Here is a 23,831-nt window from a genome sequence, read left to right as displayed (position 1 = left end):
GAGTGTCTGCCAGTGATGTCATTCCTTATCGGAGCTCTGAAATACAATGTGGGCAACTGCGGTAGGAAGGAGAGGTAATCAAGATAACAACTTCCCTGATGGGGCACATTAAATCAGCTCTCTTACACACACACACACACACACACACACACACACACACACACACACACAAGGTTGGGGAGTAACTGATTACATTAAATGTAATGTGATGACAAAACCCCCCGAACTAATCAGAAGTATTGTCATGAGATTACAGATACTTTTGAAAAACTAGATTACTTCTTGGATTAGTTTTAAATTCAGAAAGGATGTTTTTACGGGGGGGGAAATATATTATAGGTAGCCTAGCGGTTAAGAGTGGTTGCTGGAACCGAAAGGTTGCTGGTTTAAACCACCGAGCCAACTAGGTGAAAAACCTGTCAATGTGCCCTTGAAAGGCCCTTAACCCTAATTGCTCCTGTAAGTAACTCTGGATAAGAGCATCTGCTAAATGACTAGAATGTAAATGTGAAATAACACCTTTATGATTTCTCAATGACATTCAATTCAGCATTGAAAAAAGGCACAAGTTTAGGTTTGTTCCACCTGAGCGAGTCTGACCACAAGTCAGAGACCAGTATGATGACACACCAAATGTGTTTAATGGATGCTTTTAGTCTTCTTCTAATGCTTCTTAAGGGGAAAGTCATCCAAAATTAATGGAAAGTTACTGAGTTTGGGTAATCCCAAAATTACGTTACTGATGACAATTTTGGACAGGTAACTAGTAACTGTAACGGATTACATTTAGAAAGTAACCTACCCAAGCCTGCACACACACACACACACACACGTGAGTAAACACATTCAAATGTAAAGTAAGACACATTATTTCTTTATGCATGAATTGTCTCTTTTCAATTATTGCCCCACATCATCAAGAAATAAAAAATTACAAAAACAGAAAGTAGGAACTAAAACTCTTATAAACATTTGATCACAAATCTCTGTCTTTGTGGCTTCCTCAGGTTACAATAAACTGCATAATAAATTAAGAATAAGGCTGAGAATATCGTAGGTACAATACAAGTCTCGTGTTTATATTCTCTGATAAAGTCCCACTTCTTCACCACAGGAGGTTGGTGGAATCTTAATTGGGGAGGACGGTCTGTTGGTAATGGCTGGAGCGGAATTTGTGAAATGGTATCAAATACATCAAACATATGGTTTCCATGTGTTTGATGCTATTCCGTTCGCTCCATTTCAGTCATTTGTTCTTCACATAGCCCTGAGAGTAAAGATCTCTGTAATGGAGACAAAGCCTTGCTTCAAACAGTAAAGGTCACTATCAGGCCACTGTCACCATGATGGATTAGAAGTATGCTGTCTCTTGTACTCTTTCCATACTATCATTACCGACCCAAGCCGTACTGTGCTGGCTTGGATATTTCCTTTTCACATTGTCCTTTCCAGTACATTGCCAAACATTATACACTGTCTGTGGATGCATAATCAGGCCAGTGCAGTACAATTCGGTTTGCCTTGGCTTGGCTCGGCTCAGTAGTTTGAAAAGGGTATTAATGGTCTGTTATATCACATGACCTGACTCCTGTTTGACATGGCCAGGATGTAGAGGTAGAGGGCGGCTGTGATGCTGCAACCTAAGGACAGAGGATTCCCTCGCTGCTGCATCGTAGGCCACGCTCGACTAGTGACATAGTCTCATCGGAGCCGCTAAGATGGCCGGAGGTCTTCCACTCCAATTCCATATCCTGCAGCAGGACGCTAATGCTGCTGTTCCCCTTCTCCGCCTCAACTTCCGCTGCCATGGCCTCCAAGCGTTCCGCAGCCTTGCTCAGGTCGAACTGCTCGATCTCGGCGTTGACACGGTCACGCTCCTCAACAGAGGGAGCAGGGCCTGAGGGGTCGGGGCCTGAGGGGCAGAAACCCTGGAGGTGCACCTGGAGGCTACAGTAATTAAGGTAGGCGCATGGACAGTGTGGGCAGTGGTAGGGGCGCTCGCCAGTGTGCAGGCGCTTGTGGAGCTTGAGGTGGGCATACTGGGTGAAGCGGGCCAGGCACAGCTTGCACTGGTAGGGCTTCTCGCCTGAGTGGAGACGCAGGTGGGTCTTGAGGTTGCTGGTGCTGCTAAAACGCTTGTGGCACACCTGAAGCGAGAGAGAGAGAGAGAGAGAGAGAGAGAGAGGTTGGGGGAAAAAGGATGAGAGTCATTATTTCATTAATGGTGTTTCTTTAGTAATAGAGTAAGATTAGTATGAGAGTTTACACAGGCTTGCTTGAGAATAATATGATGTGTTATTTTGTGCTCCCATTGGCAACTTTGTACAGTATACCATAGTGAAGAAATATGGTATCAGTGAAGCATGACGTTTCAGTGAAGTCTCAGTATACCTGGCATTCGTGTGGCTTCTCCCCGGTGTGAACCAGGAAGTGTTTCTGCAGGTGGGCCAGCTGGGTGAAGTCCTTACTGCAGGTCTGACACCTGAAGGGCCGCTCTCCACTGTGGACGCGCAGGTGGACCTGGAGACAGGAAACATAATAGCAGGAAGGAAGGAAACATAGAAAGATAGCCATAGAAAGAGATAGCCGTAAAAAGGAAATGAAAGAAGTGGAAACCCAAAAAACAGAGGATGAGACAAATCTATTTCTTGAAAAGAACAGAAAGGCCCTATGCACCCAATAACACCTTTGTTGCAGCCTGGTCTCATACACTAGACATAACATATTAAAGTAAAATCCAGGACACTCAAATGTGTATGATATCAAATCAAATCAAATCAAATTGTATTTGTCACATGCGCCGAATACAACAGGTGTAAAAAAAATAAGTGTTAAGTAAAAAATAGATAACAACAAAAATAAAATAATCAATAAAATAACAGTAGCGAGGCTATATACAGGGGGTACCGGTACAGAGTCAGATATGTTACGTTTTGTATGGTTAAATAAGACAGAAGGTTACCTAAGGCAAAAACAATGGTGGCAAGCTTTACACCACTTCAGCTGATGCTTGGCATTGCGCATGGTGATCTTAGGCTTGTGTGCAGCTGCTCGGCCATGGAAACCCAATTCATGAAGCTCCCGACTAACAGTTCTTGTGCTGACGTTGCTTCCAGAGGCAATTTAAAACTCGGTAGTGAGTGTTGCAACCGAGGACAGATTATTTTTACGCGCTACGCACTTCAGGTCCCATTCTGTGAGCTTGTGTGGCCTACCAGTAGTGAGTGTGCCAAATTGAAAGTCACTGAGCTCTTCAGTAAGGCCATGCTCCTGCCAATGTTGTCTATGGAGATTGCATGGCGGTGTGCTCAATTTTATACACCTGTCAGCAACGGGTGTGGCTGAAATAGTCGAATCCACTAATTTGAAGGCGTGTCCACATACTTTTGTATATATAGTGAATCATATGAAATGGATGATGGACATCCACAAATTAATACATACCATACAAAACGTAACATATCATACTAAGTTCAGTGTCCTGGGTTTTTGTTTACTATGTTACGTCTATCCCTGAGTCCAGGTTGTTTATTGACAAGGTTTCGATCCAATAAAGGTGGCAATTAGGAGCATACAGTGTAATTGGGAGTATATACTGTTATTTTCCTACTTTGTTAGCCCAGCAGCAGTTTTTTCAGGTTCTTTGTATGACCACAAACTTTTCCATAAACAAAACTATTTCAATAATAATATCATATTAGCATAAACTATAATCTAAACATAAACTACTTGTGATCTCAGACATGGGCCATATGATGAGGGACTGACTGACCTTGAGGTTGGACAGCTGACCAAAGATCTTGCCACAGACGTTGCACTCGTATCGGATCTTCCCATTCTTCCGGGTAAGCGGGTAGGAAAGGGTCTTGTACCCGATGACCCGTCCACCATGCCTGGCCTTCCGCAGGTCCACTGCCCCTTCCTCTGCACTGTGGATGGAGCTCAGCAGGGCAGATGTGTGCTTGGAGGGGAAGTAGTCAGAAGAGGCAGCCAGGCCTGCCGGCGGTGAGCCTCCCCTGGGTGCGAGACAGGTTGCCATGGATGAGGCCCTGGAGGTGGCTGGTAGAGGCTGGTCATCGAAGGTGCTGCTGGCAGGTGAATGCTTAGAGTCCCTGAAGTTGTCCGTTGGTGTCAAAGGGAGGTTTATGAGGTAATTCTTTGGTGAAGGCACATGGTCCCCAAGGTGTTTGCGCCCATTTGTCGGCATACAATTGAGGTCTTTTTCGCTTTTGGTCAATGCAAGGGGCAGATCTCTGCTGCCATTGGGCAGTGAGAAGTTTTTGTGGGAAGTGGTCAGAGTGAGCAGGAGCTCTTTGTGTACATTGGCAGATGGGCGCAGGGAGTGCGGGTAACCCTCTAAAGGCAGCATGTGAGGTGGAAGTGGCATATGAGGAGCTAGTCTGTCACTGTACAGGGGGTATGTGTGAGGTAGTAGGCTGTTAATGCCAAGTGGGAAGTGAGGTATGAGGAAGGGACTGCACAGTGAACTGGTGTACATGTGACCTGGCAGCGAGGACACTGGGTAATGTTTGGCTGTGATGGAACTGCCCAGGCTGGGCTTGACAGGGAAGTGCATGTGGGGGGTGACAAGGCTGCTGAGGGTCCTTTTGGGGATGGGGGGTCCACAGTATGGGATGGGTGGGTAGCTGGGGTAGACCACAGAGGGGCAAAGGGGTAGGACAGGGCTGCAGGTTTGGGACAGTGCTGATTTGGGTAGTCGGGGGCAAGGGGGATGGGGCTTGGTGGGCTCCTTCCTCAGGATTTCGGACATGCTGTGCCCCCTCTTCCCTGAACTCTTTCCGCGAACCTGGTTCTGCTCTGTGGGACATCAAAAAAAGAGACATACTTAGGGTAAAGTTTTGTCACGCAAAGTAATCAAATCAAATCAAATTGTAATTATCACATGCTCCGAATACAACATGAAATGCTTACTTACAAGCCCTTAACCAACAATGCAGTATAAGAACATATTTGCTAAATAAACTAAAGTTAAAAAAGTTACACAATAAAATAACTATGCATAGATAATAAACAGCAAGTAGCAGCAGCATAAAAATGGGGGTCAATGCAAATAGTCCGGGTAGCCATTTGATCAACTGTTCAGGTGTATTATGGCTTGGGGGTTGAAGCTGTTAAGGAGCTGCTTGCCGTGCGGTAGCAGAGAGAAAAGTCTATGACTTGGGTGGCTGGAGTTTTTGACAATTCTTAGAGCCTTCCTCTGACGTCTTGGTATAGAGGTCCTGGATCGAAGGAAGCTTGGCCCCATTGATGTACTGGGCCGTACGCACTACCCTCTGTAGCACCTTGAGGTCGGATGCCGAGCAGTTGCCATGCCAGGCGGTGATGCAACCAGTCAGGTTGCTGTCAATGGTGCAGCTATATAACTTTTTGAGGATCTAAGGACCCATGCCAAATCTTTTCAGTCTCCTGAGGGGGAATAGGTGTTGCTGTGCCCTCTTCACGACTGTCTTTGTGTGTTTAGACCATGATAGTTTGTTGGTGATGTGGACACCAAGGAACTTGAAGCTCTCGACCCACTCCACTACAGCCCCGTCGATATGAATGGGGGCGTGCTCGGGCCTCCTTTTCCTGTAGTCCACGATCAGCTCCTTTGTCTTGCTCACATTGAGGGAGAGGTGGTTGTCCTGTCCCAACACTCATCGTTGTCGGTGATCAGGCCTAACACCATTTTGTTTTCGGCAAACTTAATGATCGTATTGGAGTCGTGCTTGGCCACGCAGTCATGGGTGATAAGGGAGTACAGGAGGGGACTAAGCACGCACCCCTGAGGGGCCCCTGTGTTGAGCATCAGCGTGACAGATGTATTGCTGCTTACCCTTACCACCTGGGGGCGGCCCGTCAGAAATCCAGGATCCAGTTGCAGAGGGAGGTGTTTAGTCCCAGGTTCCTTAGCTTAGTGATGAGCTTTGAGGGCACTATGGTGTTGAACGCTGAGAGGTAGTCAATGAACAGCATTCTCACGTACAGTGGGGAAAAAAAGTATTTAGCAATGACACAGGTCAAACGTTTTCTGTAAGTCTTCACAAGGTTTTCACACACTGTTGCTGGTATTTTGGCCCATTCCTCCATGCAGATATCCTCTAGAGCAGTGATGTTTTGGGGCTGTCGCTGGTTAACACAGATTTAAACTCCCTCCAAAGATTTTCTATGGGGTTGAGATCTGGAGACTGGCTAGGCCACTCCAGGACCTTGAAATGCTTCTTACGAAGCCACTCCTTCGTTGCCCGGGCGGTGTGTTTGGGATCATTGTCATGCTGAAAGACCCAGCCACGTTTCATGTTTCCACCCCCATGCTTCACAGTAGGTATGGTGTTCTTTGGATGCAACTCAGCATTCTTTGTCCTCCAAACACGACGAGTTGAGTTTTTACCAAAATGTTTTTGGTTTCATCTGACCATATGACATTCTCCCAATCCTCTTCTGGATCATCCAAATGCACTCTAGCAAACTTCAGATGGGCCTGGACATGTACTGGCTTAAGCAGGGGGACACGTCTGGCATTGCAGGATTTGAGTCCCTGGCGGTGTAGTGTGTTACTGATGGTAGGCTTTGTTACTTTGGTCCCAGCTCTCTGCAGGTCATTCACTAGGTCCCCCCGTGTGGTTCTGGGATTTTGGCTCACCGTTCTTGTGATCATTTTGACCCCACGGGGTGAGATCTTGCGTGGAGCCCCAGATCGAGGGAGATTATCAGTGGTCTTGTATGTCTTCCATTTCCTAATAATTGCTCCCACAGTTGATTTCTTCAAACCAAGCTGCTTACCTATTGCAGATTCAGTCTTCCCAGCCTGGTGCAGGTCTACAATTTTGTTTCTGGTGTCCTTTGACAGCTCTTTGGTCTTGGCCATAGTGGAGTTTGGAGTGTGACTGTTTGAGGTTGTGGACAGGTGTCTTTTATACTGATAACAAGTTCAAACAGGTGCCATTAATACAGGTAACGAGTGGAGGACAGAGGAGCCTCTTAAAGAAGAAGAGTACAGGTCTGTGAGAGCCAGAAATCTTGCTTGTTTGTAGGTGACCAAATACTTATTTTCCACCATAATTTGCAAATAAATTCATTAAAAATCCTACAATGTGATTTTCTGGAGAAAAAAATTCTCAATTTGTCTGTCATAGTTGACGTGTACCTATGATGAAAATTACAGGACTCTCTCATCTTTTTAAGTGGGAGAACTTGCACAATTGGTGGCTGACTAAATACTTTTTTCCCCCACTGTAGGTGTTCCTTTTGTCCATGTGGGAAAGGTCAGTATGGAGTGCAATAGAGATTGTGTAATCTGTGGATCTGTTGGGGCGGTATGCGAATTGGAGTGGGTCTAGGGTTTCTGGAATGATGGTGTTGATGTGAACCATGACCAGCCTTTCAAAGCACTTCATGGCTACAGACGTGAGTACTACGGGTCGGTAGTCATTTAGGCAGCTTACCTTGGCGTTCTTGGGCACAGGGACTATGGTGGTCTGCTTGAAACGTAGGTATTACGGACTCGGTCAGGGAGAGGTTGAAAATGTCTGTGAAGACACTTGCCAGTTGGTCAGCGCATGCTATGTGTACACGTCCTAGTAAAATATTTTGCCCTGCGGCCTTGTGAATCTTTACCTGTTTAAAGGTCTTACTCATATCCTCTACCTTGAGCGTGATCACACAGTTGTCCGGAACAGCTGGTGCTCTCATGCATGCTTCAGTGTTGCTTGCCTCAAAGCGCGCATAGAAGTCATTTAGCTTATCTGGTAGGCTCGCATCACTGGGCAGCTCGCGGCTGGGCTTCCCTTTGTAATCATTAATAGTTTGTAAGCCCTGCCACATCCGACGAGCATCAGAGCCGGTGTAGTAGGATTCAATCTTAGTTATGCATTGACGCTTTACCTGTTTGATGGTTCGTCGGAGGGCATAGCGGTATTTCTTATAAGCGTCCGGAAAAGAGCACAGATCCAATGCATCGCACTGGTGACTAAACTCATCACGCTGCAAATGATAGTTTTATGGTACTTTTTGCACAGATCGGCACATGACACAATCGCGAGATGCAGTCTTTGGAATTCACACTGAATGATATTCCTTTTTGAAATGTAATGGTTATTTTGCGCACTGCCAATTACTTGTGCTGATTGTCACCCCTAATGATCACATTAACTGCACTGTGGTGAGAACTCACACACTGACTTCACACAAAGCCACAAAGGGTTCAAGTTTACCGACTGCATATCAACGTATAAAATGAGCAGTATCTGTCGGACTAATTGCATTGTGTCACATCAGCACTAGTCTAACCATGACAAATTTAAGAGTCAGTGTCACAAAGCCAAAACTCTTTTTTCCACCTAACGACCTCACTCTTAGTTGAAATCAGTGATACTGCTGTAAAAGGCTCTCAAGAAAGACAGAAACCCCACAAGTTGAGATGAGTTGACAATAAGTGCAATAGCACACACACACACACACAGTCTTGTACAACTAACCTTGTTGGGTCACACAATTCAGTCGCATTCAAAATCCTATTTTCCCTAACCCAAAACCTACCTTAACCCTAACCCGTACTCCTACCCTAACCCTAACCCTAACCCTAACCTTAACCCGAAAACCTAACCTTAACCCTAACCCTAAACCTAACCCTAGCTCCTAACCCTAAAACTAACCCTAGCTCCTAACCCTAAACCTAAACCTAATTCTAACCCTAACACTAATTCTCACCTTAACCCTAAACCCACTAGAAATAGCATTTGACCTTGTGGGGACCAACAAAATGTCCCCAGTTGGTCAAATGTTTGTTTGTTTACTATTCTTGTGGGGACTTCTGGTTTAGTTAAAGAGGTCCACACACGCATACGCACACGCACACGCACACACACACACATACATACACAGAAGCCTTATCTCCTATTTGTTTCACAGGACCACCCCTCCCTCTCTTCCAAACAAACAACCAACACTCTTGGAGCTGTCAACTCGGGACGCCTTGCCAGGAAGTAGTCAATGGAGCATTTCCTCCCGCTCTTCCTCTTCAAGAGCAGCTAAATAAATAAGGGAGACCTACCAGAGAACTGTCAGCACCTCAACACCCCCCTCTGGATGGGTGTAAGTGTGTGTGTGTGTGTACGTGTGTGTGCACATGCGTTCATGCGTTCATGTGTGCATGCATGCGTGTGAGCCTACAGTGCACTTCTAAGTGTGTGTGTGTTTGTGTGTGTGTGTGTGTGTGTGTGTGTGTGTGTGTGTGTGTGTGTGTGTGTGTGTGTGTGTGTGTGTGTGTGTGTGTGTGTGTGTGTGTGTGTGTGTGTGTGTGTGAAAAAACTTACATTTTGCCTTGAGACCTGAAATTGGTCTCGCCTTAACGAGACAAAACCTCTCCTGGTGACACCTGGAGTTAGATCTTCTCTCCTTTCTTTTCTCTCCTCTCCTGCTTTGTCTAACTCCTTCACAAAGGCCTGTGGGTGTGACCTTTATTTATAGTTAAACACCCACACAAAGAGTTTGTAAGGCGGCTGGATCATTGACTGAGCGACTTTGGCTTCGATTAACCACCCACATCCACCCATTGCTCTAGGAAACTCTAGGAATTGCTCTGAACTCCTTTCAATATGTTGTGCCAAACACTCATGGACCATATTGCTTTTCACATCCCCTCACCGCAGTGAATACAAGTCCCAGAGACCCCATATTGTCCCATTCTATATTAGATTGGATCAAATGGGATTGGATCCGTTAGGCTGGCCTAGTATAACTTATTAAGTACATTAGTTGCGGGCTTGATTTCTATATGAATCTGATGTTAGTCGAGGAGGCCACAAAACAGCAACTTGCGGGCCAGATTGCAGGCCACAAGTTTAAGACCTCTGCATTACAGAATCCAACTCAGACACGTACCAATTCTCTCCATTAAGAGCTCTCCGGGGGGCGGGTAGTTAAGACGACGGGCGAACTCCGGGCAGTACCACACCAACAGCTCCTGGCCCGGAGGCACAGTTCTCACTGTGTAGAAGTAGATGGCCATGCCAGTCTGGCACGCCGCCAGATTCTGGTCCTCAGGACGGCGGGCCGGGTTGACGTAGCGCATCCAGTTACTCTTCTCCTCGTCCAAGCCATCCAGGATGTGATGTAACCGACTCTCTGAGAAGACCTGGAGAGAGACAAGGGGGGAGGGGATAAAAGGAGTGAGAGAGAGAGAGAGAGAGAGAGAGAGAGAGAGAGAGAGAGAGAGAGAGAGAGATATGACTACACCAACACAACCTTCTCCCCCGGCTCTGAAACCTAAGTTACAGTATCAATCCAGTAGTATGACGTGAGAAATAAAGTCACTCAAGATGTTGTTCTATCTATCATATAAGGTGTGGAGTGTTTTGGTTGGTGGTGGTAGTGGTGGTAGTGGTGGGGTACCTGGGTGTGGTCATAATCTGTGTTTTTTTTCCTACCAGAAAGACAGTATGACAACTCTACTCGAGTCAGTTCACAACTGGCTGTGTTACATCACTCTAACTTCATTATCATATTTATATACCAATACAGCACACCTAAAAGGCTACACATTCCTGGAGAGCAAAAAATTGACTTCATTTTGGATCCTTCACTCTGGATTTCTGCTCTACCACAGTTTTCCACTCAATCTGCTTTACATCAATTTGTTTGTTGATCTTTGTCTGGAAGAAGTGTTGTTTGCAGATTGACTCATGTCTTTATAGTGTTCCGGTTGTCTATGTTATGGCTGTGTTAATCTCATGTCTGTGTAGTGACTCCGTTGTTTAGATGTTGTGTCGGGTCTGTGTCATGAATATGCTGTTTGCATGCCTACGCCATTAGCTGTGTGTATGCAAGTGGAAGTCGTGGCTCGCAAGACCTAGGCCACTTCCTTGCTTAGTCAGTGTGAGAGTCAGTGTGTGTGTGTATGTGTGCATGTGTGTGTGTGCGCGTGTGTTTCCCAGCAGTGAGACCATGGCACTGCCGAGAGGAGCAGAGAGAGGAAAAGCACTGCGTCACCGAAACTGAACAGCTGTGTGTGTGACCTCACACAACCTCCTCCCGAACGGGCAAACACACGCACACACACACAACCTTTACAGTAAAGCAAAAAATAACACGTTGGCAAAAAAACACAATCACATACATATTACACAGGATGAGAGACCACAAGTGTCAATTTGTGCCATCCCTCTCACTTACCCTCCAGAAGTACTTCCTGTTGGCATCTTTGGGCACCATGTCATTGCTGTAGGTCTGGCCCACCAGAGGGCCGAACCGTGTCCCCTTCGGAATGAGCTCCCGACTCGTCACCCCAAGCACCTGTACCACACAGGAAGGAGGAAGAGGAGGACCACCCTCCTCAGTGAATTTCATAAAAACAACAATTGTAAAACATTAAAAAAGTTATACTAAATATCATCACGTCACCAAATAATTCATAGCACTATTTTGCAATGAAGGTCTACAGTAGCCTCAGCAGCACTCTGTAGGGTAGCACCATGGTGTAGCCAAAGGACATCAAGCTTCTGTCCTCCTCTGAGTACATTGACTTCAATACAAAACCTAGGAGGCTCATGGTTCTCACCCCCTTCCATAGACTTACACAGTAATTATGACAACTTCCAGAGGACGTCCTCCAACCTATCAGAGCTCTTGCAGCATGAACTGACATGTTGTCCACCCAATCAAAGGATCAGAGAATTAATCTAGTACTGAAAGCATAAGCTACAGATTGCTAGCACTGCAGTGGTGAGAGAATGTCATATTTTTTTTTCACTTTCAGTTCCACTTACTTAGCTAGCAAATGCAGCTAGCTTGTTTAGCCTACTCAAACACCCTGCTCAAACAGACGGATGCTATGTTAGCTAGCTGGCTATGACTATCCAACACAACACTGGAACTCTTCCATGTCAAGGTAAGCTTTTGGATTGCCACCGGGGCCCGCTGGTGTAAATGCTAAACTGCTTACTGACTGTACACCGTAACGTTACTGCATGATTGTAGCGGGTTTACTAACGCGTTAGTTATATTAGCTATGTTGACTATGACATTACTTTAGCTAATATGGTGACAACAATGTAGGCTGTGTGTAGCGGTTATGATATGGTTTGGCTTGGAAAGGATTTGATTTGATTTGATTTGATGATATGGTTTGGCTTGGCTTGGAAAGGTTTTTTCGCCTGGTCACATACAGCTGATGTGTTGTGCACTGAGGTCCACAAGCGAAGGGAAAGGTGAGAGGAGGAGAGTGCATAGATGCGAAAAGGAATACAATGTGGCTGCTATGAAAGTTAACTGTATTTACTCGTGATCAGGGGTGTATCATTCTGCCAATTCTGTTGAAAGATGTTTCTTAAATGGAAGCAAACGGAACGTTTGAATGTGTCACTGTCTGTCCATGTGTCACTGTCTGTCACCTCAAATGTTTATCTCGACCTGTGTACATCTACGTTGTAAACTTTCATTCATAGGCTAGGTTGTAGCAACCTCATGATGGGTATAGGGAAAATTGAAGTATGCTAAACATATCACTGTTACATTGAACTGGATGAATGGAATATGAATTACAGTCATCTAATATGCTGTAATAAAAATAAGGCCGTGCTCATGAAAAAAAAAAGAAGTCCTCCCTCATCTTAAACGGCACTGACCGCCACTGCTGTACTTAGTGCTATACAGTGCATTCGGAAAGTATTCAGACCCCTTCCCCTTTTCCACATTTGGTTACATTTCAGCCTTATTCTAAAATGTATTAAATAAATGTTTTTCCTGATCAATCTACACACAATACCCCATAATGACAAAGCAACAAAATATTAAGTATAAGTATAGTATTCAGACCCTTTGATATGAGACTTGAAATTGAGCTCAGGTGAATCCTGTTTCCATTGATCATCCTTGAGATGTTTCTACAACTTGATTGGAGTCCACCTGTGGTAAATTCAATTGATTGGACATGATTTGGAAAGGCACACACCTGTCTATATAAGGTCCATAATTGACAGTGCATGTCAGAGCAAAAACCAAGCCAAGAGGTCGAAGGAATTGTCCGTAGAGCTCCGAGACAGGATTGTGTCGAGGCACAGATCTGGGGAAGGGTACCAACAAATTTCTGCAGCATTGAAGGTCCTCAAGAACACAGTGGCCTCCATCATTCTTAAATGGAAGAAGTTTGGAACCACCAAGACTTTTCCTAGAGCTGGCCGCCTGGCCAGCTCAATCGGGGGAGGTGACCAAGAACCCCATGGTCACTCTGACAGAGCTCCAGAGTTCGTCTGTGGAGATGGGTCAACCTTCCAGAAGGCCAACTATCTCTGCAGCACTCCACCAATTAGGCCTTTATTGCAGAGTGGCCAGACGGAAGCCACTCCTCTGTAAAAGGCACATGACAGCCCGCTTGGAGTTTGCCCAAAGGCACCTAAAGGATTCTCAGACTGTGAGAAACAAGATTCTCTGGTCTGATGAAACCAAGATTGAACTCTTTGGCCTGAATGACAAGCATAACGTCTGGAGGAAACCTGGCACCATCCCTATGGTGAAGCATGGTGGTGGCAGCATCATGTTGTGGGGATGTTTTTCAGCGGCAGGGACTGGGAGACTAGTCAGGATCGAGGGAAAGATGAACGGAGCAAAGTACAGAGAGATCCTTGATGAAAACCTGCTCCAGAGGGCTCAGGACCTCAGAGTGGGGCGAAGGTTCACCTTCCAACAGGAAAACGACCCTAAGCACACAGCTAAGACAACGCAGGAGTGGCTTCGGGACAAGTCTCTGAATGTCCTTGAGGGCCCAGCCAGAGCCCGGACTTGAACCCGATCTAACATCTGTGGAGACACCTGAAAATAGCCGTGCAGGAATGCTCCCCATCCAACCTGACAGAGCTTGAGAGGATCTGCGGAGAAGATTGGGAGAAACTCCCCAAATGTGTGCCAAGCTTGTAGCGTCATACCCAAGAAGACTTGAGGCTGTAATCACTGCCAAAGGTGCTTCAACAGAGTAATGAGTAAAGGGTCTGAATACTTATGTACATGTGATATTTAAGTTTTTAGTTTTTTATTCATTTGCAAAAATTCTAAAAACCTGGTTTTGCTTTTTCATTATGAGGTATTGTGTGTAGATTGATGAGGGGAAAAAACATTTGAATCAATTTCAGAATAAGCCTGTAATGTAACAATATGTGGAAGTCAAGGGATCTGAATATTACATGTATTTTTGTAGAGCAACACTTTTTGTGGAATGTACTACACAGCGCACAGACCCCCATCGCACACTCAACGTCGTCGAGATATGTTGAGTTTCCTTGTAGGCGGGCTATTTGGCGGGGAAACTGTGAATCCAGCTGTATAGCCTATTGCCTTCTTCTGTTTATGAGTCTTTTATTAAATAATGTGAACAATGTTGTGTCTGTTTGCTGCTTTTCATTAAATCATGCATAGCTGTTCTTTATATGGCCTAAAATAAATGTGTTCATATGGGCACAATACAGTATGTATTGGATAAAGGCACAATTTTGGGGCTTTTCTTGGGCTTGGGCTCATTAAAGTACCAACTGTTAATGTAGGACACATAAAATGTATTTAATATATGTGTCATCAGGCTCAGGTAGCATCAGGTTTGAATATTCATGCTGATCAAAGCTCTAATCAAATCTAGACATATTTATATGCTTTATAATGCTTTTGAATGACACTTCCGGTTTTGGCGGGAAATACCGGGTTACCCGGGAGAAAAGTGATTTGTTCTCGGGATGGAACATTTGTAAAATACCGGGAAAATATTCAACCCTGATACTGACTGACTGAACAAGCTACTCAAAGACAAAGAGGGAATAGGAAGAGACCCTGAATTTGAACAAATTCATATTGACAAACGCTGTCCATGCCCTTACATCAGACACACTTTGATTCGAGTCATGTTCGAACACTCTGAAAAATGCATCGTTCCTCCCTACCTCTCTTGATACAATCACTGATTTGGACAGATGACAGCAATCCAGTGGAACCGTTACTTTCACCTATCCAGTCATCTTATATCTTAGATCTGTGAACACTTCAAGGAAGGGTGGTAGGAAGGATCCATTTTGAAAGATTTCAAACATGGCCTCAGTCTCATTCCTGTCTCCTGTTCAGTAAGGCGTGAATCCGGTTTTCTCTTAAATGTACTTTTCACTCATCAATGCATAAAAATAATGATATGGTTACCTAAGTGGAATTTAGGATTTGACCCTAAACATCAACCTGCCCGCCCAACCACTTTCCTTCTTTCATGTTGATCAAACTAGCTGATACACTTCTTCTTCGACCTGAGATTATTTACGATCAGTAGCGCGGGTCTCAGTGTCTCTGCTTTACAGTTTAATGGCAAGGGACATTGGGAACCGGTAATGTAAAGTAAAGTACTAACTAATCATATTGACCCCAGGCTGTGGCTCTGAAGACTGGGGCTGCATCCCAAATGGCACCCTATTCATTATATAGTGCACTACTTTTGACCAGGGCCCATAGGGAAACCCTATGGTCAAAAACAGTGCACTATATAGGGAATAGGGTGCCATTTAGGATGCGTCCATGGCTATTGTCTTGCCATCTGTCGTAAGATGTACACAGCGTAAAAGACACAGAGAGGAAAAGCTGGAATTAGTCAACAATGTGTCAAGCATTTCCTCCTCCCGAGGAAGGATGGAAGGAAGGATTGGTGGATATGGGAGTGATGTAAGGTGAGTTTTCCAAAACGCACACACAGAACAAATATAGTACAGCTGTATGCACATGCATAAACACACACACACACACACACACATTACACAGACCCATATGAACAGATAGGCATAAATTCTCATGCATGTGCGCAAACGTGCCCGTGTGCACGCAAACACACCGACACACACACACCCAAACACACTAGAAGGCCCCCACAAAGAAACACCACGCCTACTCACTCTCCCACACACGAAAACACAAACACTCACACATACCTGCATTCAAATACTAACTCTTTCACTCTCAACTCTAATTTTTTTAACACATCCCCCCCATACACAGGAAAGTGTGGTCGTCACGCTTTCAGTATACCCTACCTCTGCAGAGTCAGGGCAGCGTTTCAGGACCAAGTTTTGGGGTAGAGACCTCTCAGCCTTGGTCTTGTTCTGGTTCTCTGGGTGGTTACCCGGGTCCAACGGGTGGTCCTTCAAGATGTAGGTGCACCTCTCCTGGAACTCGGCCTCACTCCAGAGGGTCATGTCTGTGTCCTGGGGGTCTGAGTCAGTCATGGCCAGGGTCAGGGTGGGGGTGGAGACCCATGTGGTGTGGGGAGAGGGGGAGCCATCTGAGGTTAACATGGCTGTGCTGTTCTGGGAGGAAGAGGAGGCCTAGGGGAGAAAGACAAGACAAGTGAGGGATAAGAACACAGAAGAGTATGAGAACTATGATGTGCATTAGCCCAAATAATTGAGGAAGTCCACATAGATTCTCTGTTTCCATTTTTTCTTGTATCTGCTTATATCCTTTGCTCTCTGCTCTTCTCCTGATCTCCTTATTCTCTCTCTCTCTCTCTCTCTCTCTCTCTCTCTCTCTCTCTCTCTCTCTCTCTCTCTCTCTCTCTCTCTCTCTCTCTCTCTCTCTCTCTCTCTCTCTTGCTCTCTCTCGCTCTCTCTCGCTCTCTCTCTCTGTCCTATAGAGTTGAAAAAGCATGAAGCATCACAAACAGCGGATGAAGTGTTCTGAAGGAGGAAGCTCTACTCTGTTTTGAATGGAGCTAAAATTAGAAGCAAGGAAGCCGAGGTGTGAGACAGTCAGAGACGGGGGGAGGTGGCGGAGGGGTAAGAGGGTTGTCGATCAGTCGGAGGGGGGTGTCCTAACTAACTTTCCCACCGAACACTACCGGACAAACAAACTTCAAAGGGTAGCGCCCATCCCTCCACCATCCCACCATCCCACCATCGCCGCCCACCATTCCAAACATCCTGTGACCGTCCAAAACACGATGCCAGGCTGCAAGAAGAGGTTCCTGTGCACGTCAGCCAAGGAGTGGGGGCCACCACTTTCACAAGAAGGAAACCAGTGTTCCCCTTGAATCAGTCCAGACTTCCTCTCTACACTGACTGGGACCTGGCTCTCGTCCCAGTTACCTGTCTGTCTGTTCGTCTGTTCGTCTGTTCCTCTGTCTTTCTGTCTGTATGTCTGTCTGTCTGTCTGTCCATGGTGTTCGACCTGGACATTCTCTTTTCACATTTTCCTTTCCAGCACGGTTCCAGCAGCTATGATGGATGCGTGACCAAGCCAGTGCGGTACAGCTCGGCCTGGGATCAACTCAGAAGTGTGAAAAAGCTTTCATTAAGACTGGACAAAGCCATGAATAGGACTAGAGTTAGTCTGAAAAATGCTAATCCTACAGCGCCTTTGCAAGTGTAAACATCTGGCAAATGTGGGTGGAGTAAATGTTGTGAAATGTCAGAAGCTGGTGATTTGAAATGCCATTTAGCAGACGGTTTTATCCAAAGCAACTATTCAAGCAGGCATACATTTTTCATATGAGTGGTCCTGGGAATCAAACCCACTATCCTGACGTTGCAATCACCATGCTCTACCAACTGAGCTATAGAGGACCAGTTGATGGTATAGATCAAGTTGAAGTTTCCCAACTTTTATTATCTTCACTTTCACTTTTTGAATAAATTCTAGTGCTCCAAAATGTATGGAAGTAGAATGATTTGACATAATATCCTCAACACATTTTGAGATGGTCACAACATAGCACATATAATTATAATTATTATTCATTTTTTAATACCAGTGATATCCTATTAGAACACGTAAACAATTCCATGCATCATACTCATCCATACGAGGAAAGGAAACTGATCTTCTCTTGTACTGTACACTCATCGACCAAGATTGATGGATGACATTTCACGTTTCTTTGGTACGCATTACCGCGGAGTGGAATGAGTGTCACAACAGACGGTGACAGCTCACTCTGAAAGCATGCAGCTATGCAACTACACTCTGAAATCGATGCATGATGAGTGAAAGGCACACAGCTGTGGCATCATGAGAAGTTGTAAAAATTTAAAATATCCTCATTACAACATAACACCTTATGACACAAAGGAAGATTAACTTTTGTAAGAGGAGTGATGTGAAATCTGTGCCACGAGTGACTAAAAACGAATACTTTCACAGACTTAATGAAAGCCTACAACTCAAATATCTGTGTCATTGTATGACACTGTCACACCAAATGACACAAAAAAATGAAATTTAGGAAGTGGAGTGATGTGAAATCTGTGCAGTGTGTGACTGAAAACATACAGTACTTTCACAAACTTCATGAAAGCTCAAATATCACTATCGCTGTTTCACCGTCACACGTCACATTATGACACAGAAAAATAACTTTAGGTGAAATCTGTGCTGTGTGTGAAAAACACACTTTCACAACTCTGTGACTGAAACCCAAATGTATACATACACACACATAGAGCATACTATAGTAGAATGAGAAGAATAGAGCGATGAAAAAGGAGTGGAGGTGTACTTACTGTGAAGCCTTGAGAGGAGCCACACATAGAGCAGGTTATCTGTGTCCTCGAGTGTCTGTGTAATTGATGCTCCCTCTCCTTCCTTCTCTTCCCCCTTCTCTCTCTCTCTTTCTCTCTGATTAGGTTCTTATACAGTGTGTACCTGTTGTGACTGAGTGACAGTTGTGTGTGTGGGAGTCTCTCTCCCTCTCTCTCTCTCTCTCTCTCTCTCTCTCTCTCTCTCTCTCTCTCTCTCTCTCTCTCTATCTCTCTCTCTTGTGGGTGTGTGGGTCAGCCCTCTCTCTTCCTCCCTACCTTCCTCCTCTGTGTGTGACTCCTCCTTGGGGGTAGTGATCTGTTCGTCTATGCATTGCTCATTCACTCACTCTGCCCCGGGGGCCCGTGCTACGATAAGAAGGACAGCAAGAGCTTTCTCTCCAGGAGGTGCGTCGCCGGTCACACAGATATGTCCGGTTCAGACACACATCTATCTCCATTTTATTTTTTGGGGAGATTCGAAACACAACCCCCCTTTTCTGTCTTCCTTGGGTGTGAATGCATATATGTTAAGCGATGTTGTGCTATGTTGTGTTTGTAGGCCTAATTCAAGGTTTAGAGAGTGTTTGTTTGAAAAGATTCAAAGAAGTTAACTTTTTCTTGTCAGTTCTTTGAAACGGAGAGTTGAATTCAAATTGAAACCGAGACTTTGGTTAGTTTCCAAAACATGACCATAACCATGATTTAAAGAGGTTAAATGTAAATGTTTCCTACAAGTTCTGCCTTGACAAACTTACATAGGCTAGGTCTATAACTCTCACATAATTCAAATGTCAAGGCTGTCACTTAATGTATCTGCACACATTCTGTATTTAGCTGAAGTGTTCTGAAGTTGAGGACTAAATTTAAGGCTTTGTGAATGTGTAGAAATCGGATATACCCCCTCCACATGACAGCTGCGGTCTGAAATAATGTTATTGTAGACATCAGTATTTGGCATTTGACTGGCATAAATGTACACATACAATGCGGGGTCAAGAAAGCTTGTTCAGCCCTAACACGTGATAACCAGGTTATAACCATGTCGTAATATGTCATAACAGCTGACATAACTTGTCATAACCTGTCATAATATGGTCATAACACTGTCATGACCCATATATTTACACCTGTTGTGACATATATTGCGTTATTATATGGCTGGTTATGATACCTATATAAGAGTGTCAAAACCCACATTTATTCAAATTAATTGTTTCCCTGCCAAGAAGTTTCCTTTCATTCATTCTTAAATTCTTGTTGTTGTTGTAATGAATTCTTTACAGTCATGTTTTTTCATCACATTTTAAATAACATGTAGAAAACACACTTGACCATTATGACCATCCTGTGTCACTTTACTTCAGGGTTCTTCAATTCCGGTCCTGTAGGGCCGAAACACCTCTGTTTTTCATCCTCTCCTTCTAATCAGGGGCTAATTCAGACCTGGGACACCAGGTGAGTGCAATTAACTACCAGGTAGAAATAAAAAACAGAAGTGTTTCGGCCCTCCAGGACCGGAATTGAAGAACCCTGCTTTACTTGGACTAAGAAAATAAACTCAAGAAGCATTAGACCATCATAATCATATAAGCCAGAAAGGCCTATCATGTACATGCCCTTATATCAGTCATTAGTCAAAAAGAGGGTGTCTTGTCCTGCTCCTGAAATCTGCTCCTGCATTCATCCCAGTCATCAGCAACAGAGCATTGGGGTAGGTGCATCTCTGACATCAATGTGTGCGCAATTACAATAATAATTTAACATGGTCAATAAAAATATATATATACAGTATATAACATAAACATACTGTTGACACGTAGGCAATGGTGTAATGGAATGTTTTGCCTTGTGTGGTAGGTTTTGTGGGTTTTGACACTCTTATGTAGGTTTTATAACCAGTCATAAATTAACTACCGGGTTAGTTTTGTGGGTTTCGACACTATATAGGTGTCATAACCAGACATAAAATAACGCAATATATGTCACAACAGGTCTAAATATATGTGCCATGACAGTGTTATGACCATATTATAACAGGTTATGACAAGTTATGTCAGCTGTTATGACATTTTATGACACGGTTATGACCGTGTCATAATGTGTTATGACGCTAGGTGTCAAGTAAGTGTTACCCTAATTTTATATGACTACAGATTCTTTCATCACCAAACCAATGGCAGCACATTGGTAACAGCCACACATTATCTTTGAAGCTAAGCAGGATTACGCTTGGTTAGAACAGCTGTAGATTGATCAATTTGCCAGTATAGGAGATGCTGTCCAGGCTGTTGCTTTTTCTGATAGTGGATACTAAGTTGAAGACCTGACATTGCTTCAAATTTACAATATCAATGCATTTTAAAGGAAAGCAACAAGGAAAGTTGGTTCATTACAAGAGTAACTATTTTAAAAGGACAATCTGCAATGCTACATACATTTTTAGACTTTAAAATGAATGACATATACCCATTGATTCTTGAAGAATATAACTTCCCACTGGGCACAGTCATCAGTTCAACGTTTAGTTTCGATTTACATTTGGTTGAGTTGTCAACTAACCTTAAAGGTTGGATGAAAAAAAGACTAAATTCACTTACGTTGATGACTTAACAAAAATCTAATCAGTTTTCCACGTTGATTCAACATCATCACATTGATTTTTATTTTTTTTATGACATGGAAACAACGTTGATTAAACCAGTTTTTGCCCAGTGGGGTATAAATGCCTCATGAAATTAGTTCAACTGTCGTACCGCACAAGAACCCTAAATATAAGCTTGTTTTACTCCATTGTTTGTAAACAAACACTGTATAGCCTCAAAAAATTGTTAAAACTATCATTTTGATATCATGGATGGTCAGTCCTTGCATTCACAACTATGTCTATGAATTTGATGATGGTTACATTTCTCAAGACCCATCTTTCAGCTGTTTACCAATAACAGTGGAGGGGTGCCTGCTTTGTTATTGTTTGAACTGGAGACTGCCCCTTTAACTTCAGACAACTGTTTGCGAATTCTATGACATTGTTACAATATGCACATGATACAATTTGTTTTTGCCCGATAGGTAGTTTCACAAAACCAAAGTCATGCATTGCAGCCTCTACTTGAGGAGTGTTGTTTTGTGGCACTGTTGATTCGGCATGATGCCAGGCAGCCAGGCAGTTCTGACAGAGCGAAATGAGAGGATTTACACCTGGCACGCACCACGAAACAAGGCAAGTGCCTAGAACAGAAAGATAATGTGTGTGTTTGTGTGTGTGTGTGTGTGTGTGCGTGTGAATGAGCGCGCGTGTGTATATCATGATAAGGTACTTTGATGGGTGTATGTGAACTTTCAAGCTCTCTCTTTCTCTCCCCCCCTCCCCCTCTCTCTCTCTCTCTCTCGCTCTCTGTTAGGTGTTTTTATGCCCATGTCGTTCCTGTCTCATATCCTGCTACACACCACACCTGACCAGGGTAATAATTAGAGCCGTTGACAAGAAGCGCAGTATAATTTAGAGTCCACTTCTCTCTCCTCTCTCTCTCTCTCCCCCTCCCCCCACAGACATCTTATTCATCACATTCTGTTGAGGGTGAGCTGTCTTTTTCTCCCCCATCCTCTATCATTCACACACCTGCATACTGTATATGTGTGGTGTTAGGGCGGCAGGTAGCTTAGTGGGTAAGAGCGTTGTGCCAGTAACCGAAAGGTCGCTGGTTCTAATCCCCGAGCCGACTAGGTGAAAAATCTGTTGATGTGCCCTTGAGCAAGGCACTTAACCCTAATTGCTCCTGTAAGTCGCTCTGGATAAGAGCGTCTGCTAAATGACTAAAAATGTAAAAAATGTAAATGTCTCTTGGGTTTCATAAACACGTCTTAATAACAATTCAATAATGGTGAGACGGGAGACAGGAAGTCAGTTCAACCATTTATCTGAAACGTGATCATCTCAAGACACATATTACCCATGATGCTCTGCGGCACAACTATGGTAGGTATGGAGATGCAAATGATATAACCCTAATACACAACACATCGTACTGGATGAGTAATTATGTTATTGACAACATGATCATGTACTACAGAAAGAATAGCTGAGATCCATATGAAGATTATACTACAAATTACTACAACAAATGTTAGCATGTCATCTGAGTGTCAGTCAGTGAGTCTGTCTGTCAATCTGTCTGTCTGTCTGTCTGTCTGTCTGTCTGTCTGTCTGTCTCTTTGCCAGACATGCATGACCGTCTGTCCGTCATTCCATAATGACAGAGTGTGAAGGCATGTGCATAGGTAGGTGGATGGCGCAACCGTGAAGTATTTGAATATTACATGAAAGGTTTACGTAACATTCTTAGACTGCCATAGACATGAAAGACCAAGTGTGTCTCCTGTCTCCTCCTCCTTTGACAAAACATAATTGGAATGTGTTCGAAAATGTGTCATAAAAATCCTTAAGTCTATTGAAGCACCCGTACGTCAATCTAAGTAACGTAATAAAGAAATCCCCCTCAAAATCTGTCAGTTTAAGCTAGAGATATGTTTTTTTGCACGGGCTGCATCTCAATCCATCGCCTATGTCGGTCTCCAACCCCCAAAAAAGATGTGTAAAAAATATATATATTATCTCCTACATATAGGAAAGATACTTCAAAACCTTAATCCTTATGATTTATTTTTTGACTGTCTTTTTTGCCATTTATGACTGTGTTATTCAATGCGTTACTACTATAGTAGTAAAGGCCAAATTCAATATTTCATAAAAATATTAAATTATACCTACAGGGGTCAAAAACTAAATCAATTAGCTAAATGATCCATTGGTATGACCATCTTAAAACAACGTCAATCTGTTACACTCCATTTAGTGTGATATGTTACGTTACGTTAGGTTACATTCTAAATGGAATAGCGGTCGTACAATATCATACGAATTAGAGGATGTAACTTATACACGTGGAGGACGTATAGTATTATACGTCTTTCTCTGAGACCATGTTGCTTACTGCATCATAACAACAAAGGAAAACTACAGGGAGAATTTTTGTTGGAACAAGAACAAAGCTTAGGATAATTTACATGAAAGATTATTGGAACTAAAACGATAAAGGTTAGGTGAATTTACGTAGCAGGTTAGGTGAATTGGATAAAGTTTAGAATAAGGGTTAGGGGAAGGGTTAGCTAAAATGCTACAGTTGTCCCCGACGCGACTCAAACACGCAACCTTTGGATTGCTAGATGGTTGCGGATTACGCCCACCCATCCTCTCCGACCAACCTCCCTACTTTCGTTTCTGTCTAAAGTAACTGCACAATTAGT

The 23,831-nt window shown here is 43.9% G+C and overlaps 1 protein-coding gene across 1 annotated transcript; it reads right to left on the bottom strand.

Moving 5' to 3' along the window:
* Positions 1–852: 852 nt before the first annotated feature.
* LOC311106846 (PR domain zinc finger protein 1-like) lies at positions 853–18,536 on the bottom strand (the record flags this gene model as incomplete). Its single annotated transcript, XM_084149217.1, has 7 exons — positions 853–2,147; positions 2,392–2,520; positions 3,773–4,818; positions 9,883–10,135; positions 11,173–11,292; positions 16,047–16,337; positions 18,510–18,536. 7 exons carry the CDS (start codon positions 18,534–18,536, stop codon positions 1,641–1,643), a joined length of 2,373 nt encoding a protein of 790 aa, XP_084005343.1. The 3' UTR covers positions 853–1,640.
* Between the last annotated feature and the right edge of the window lie 5,295 nt (positions 18,537–23,831).

This window comes from Coregonus lavaretus, assembly GCF_964263955.1.
Source record: "Coregonus lavaretus genome assembly, chromosome: 31".
In the NCBI taxonomy this organism is placed as follows: domain Eukaryota; kingdom Metazoa; phylum Chordata; class Actinopteri; order Salmoniformes; family Salmonidae; genus Coregonus; species Coregonus lavaretus.
The sequence above is the reverse complement of the archived record's forward strand: the minus strand, read 5'-3'. Positions and strand labels throughout refer to the sequence as shown.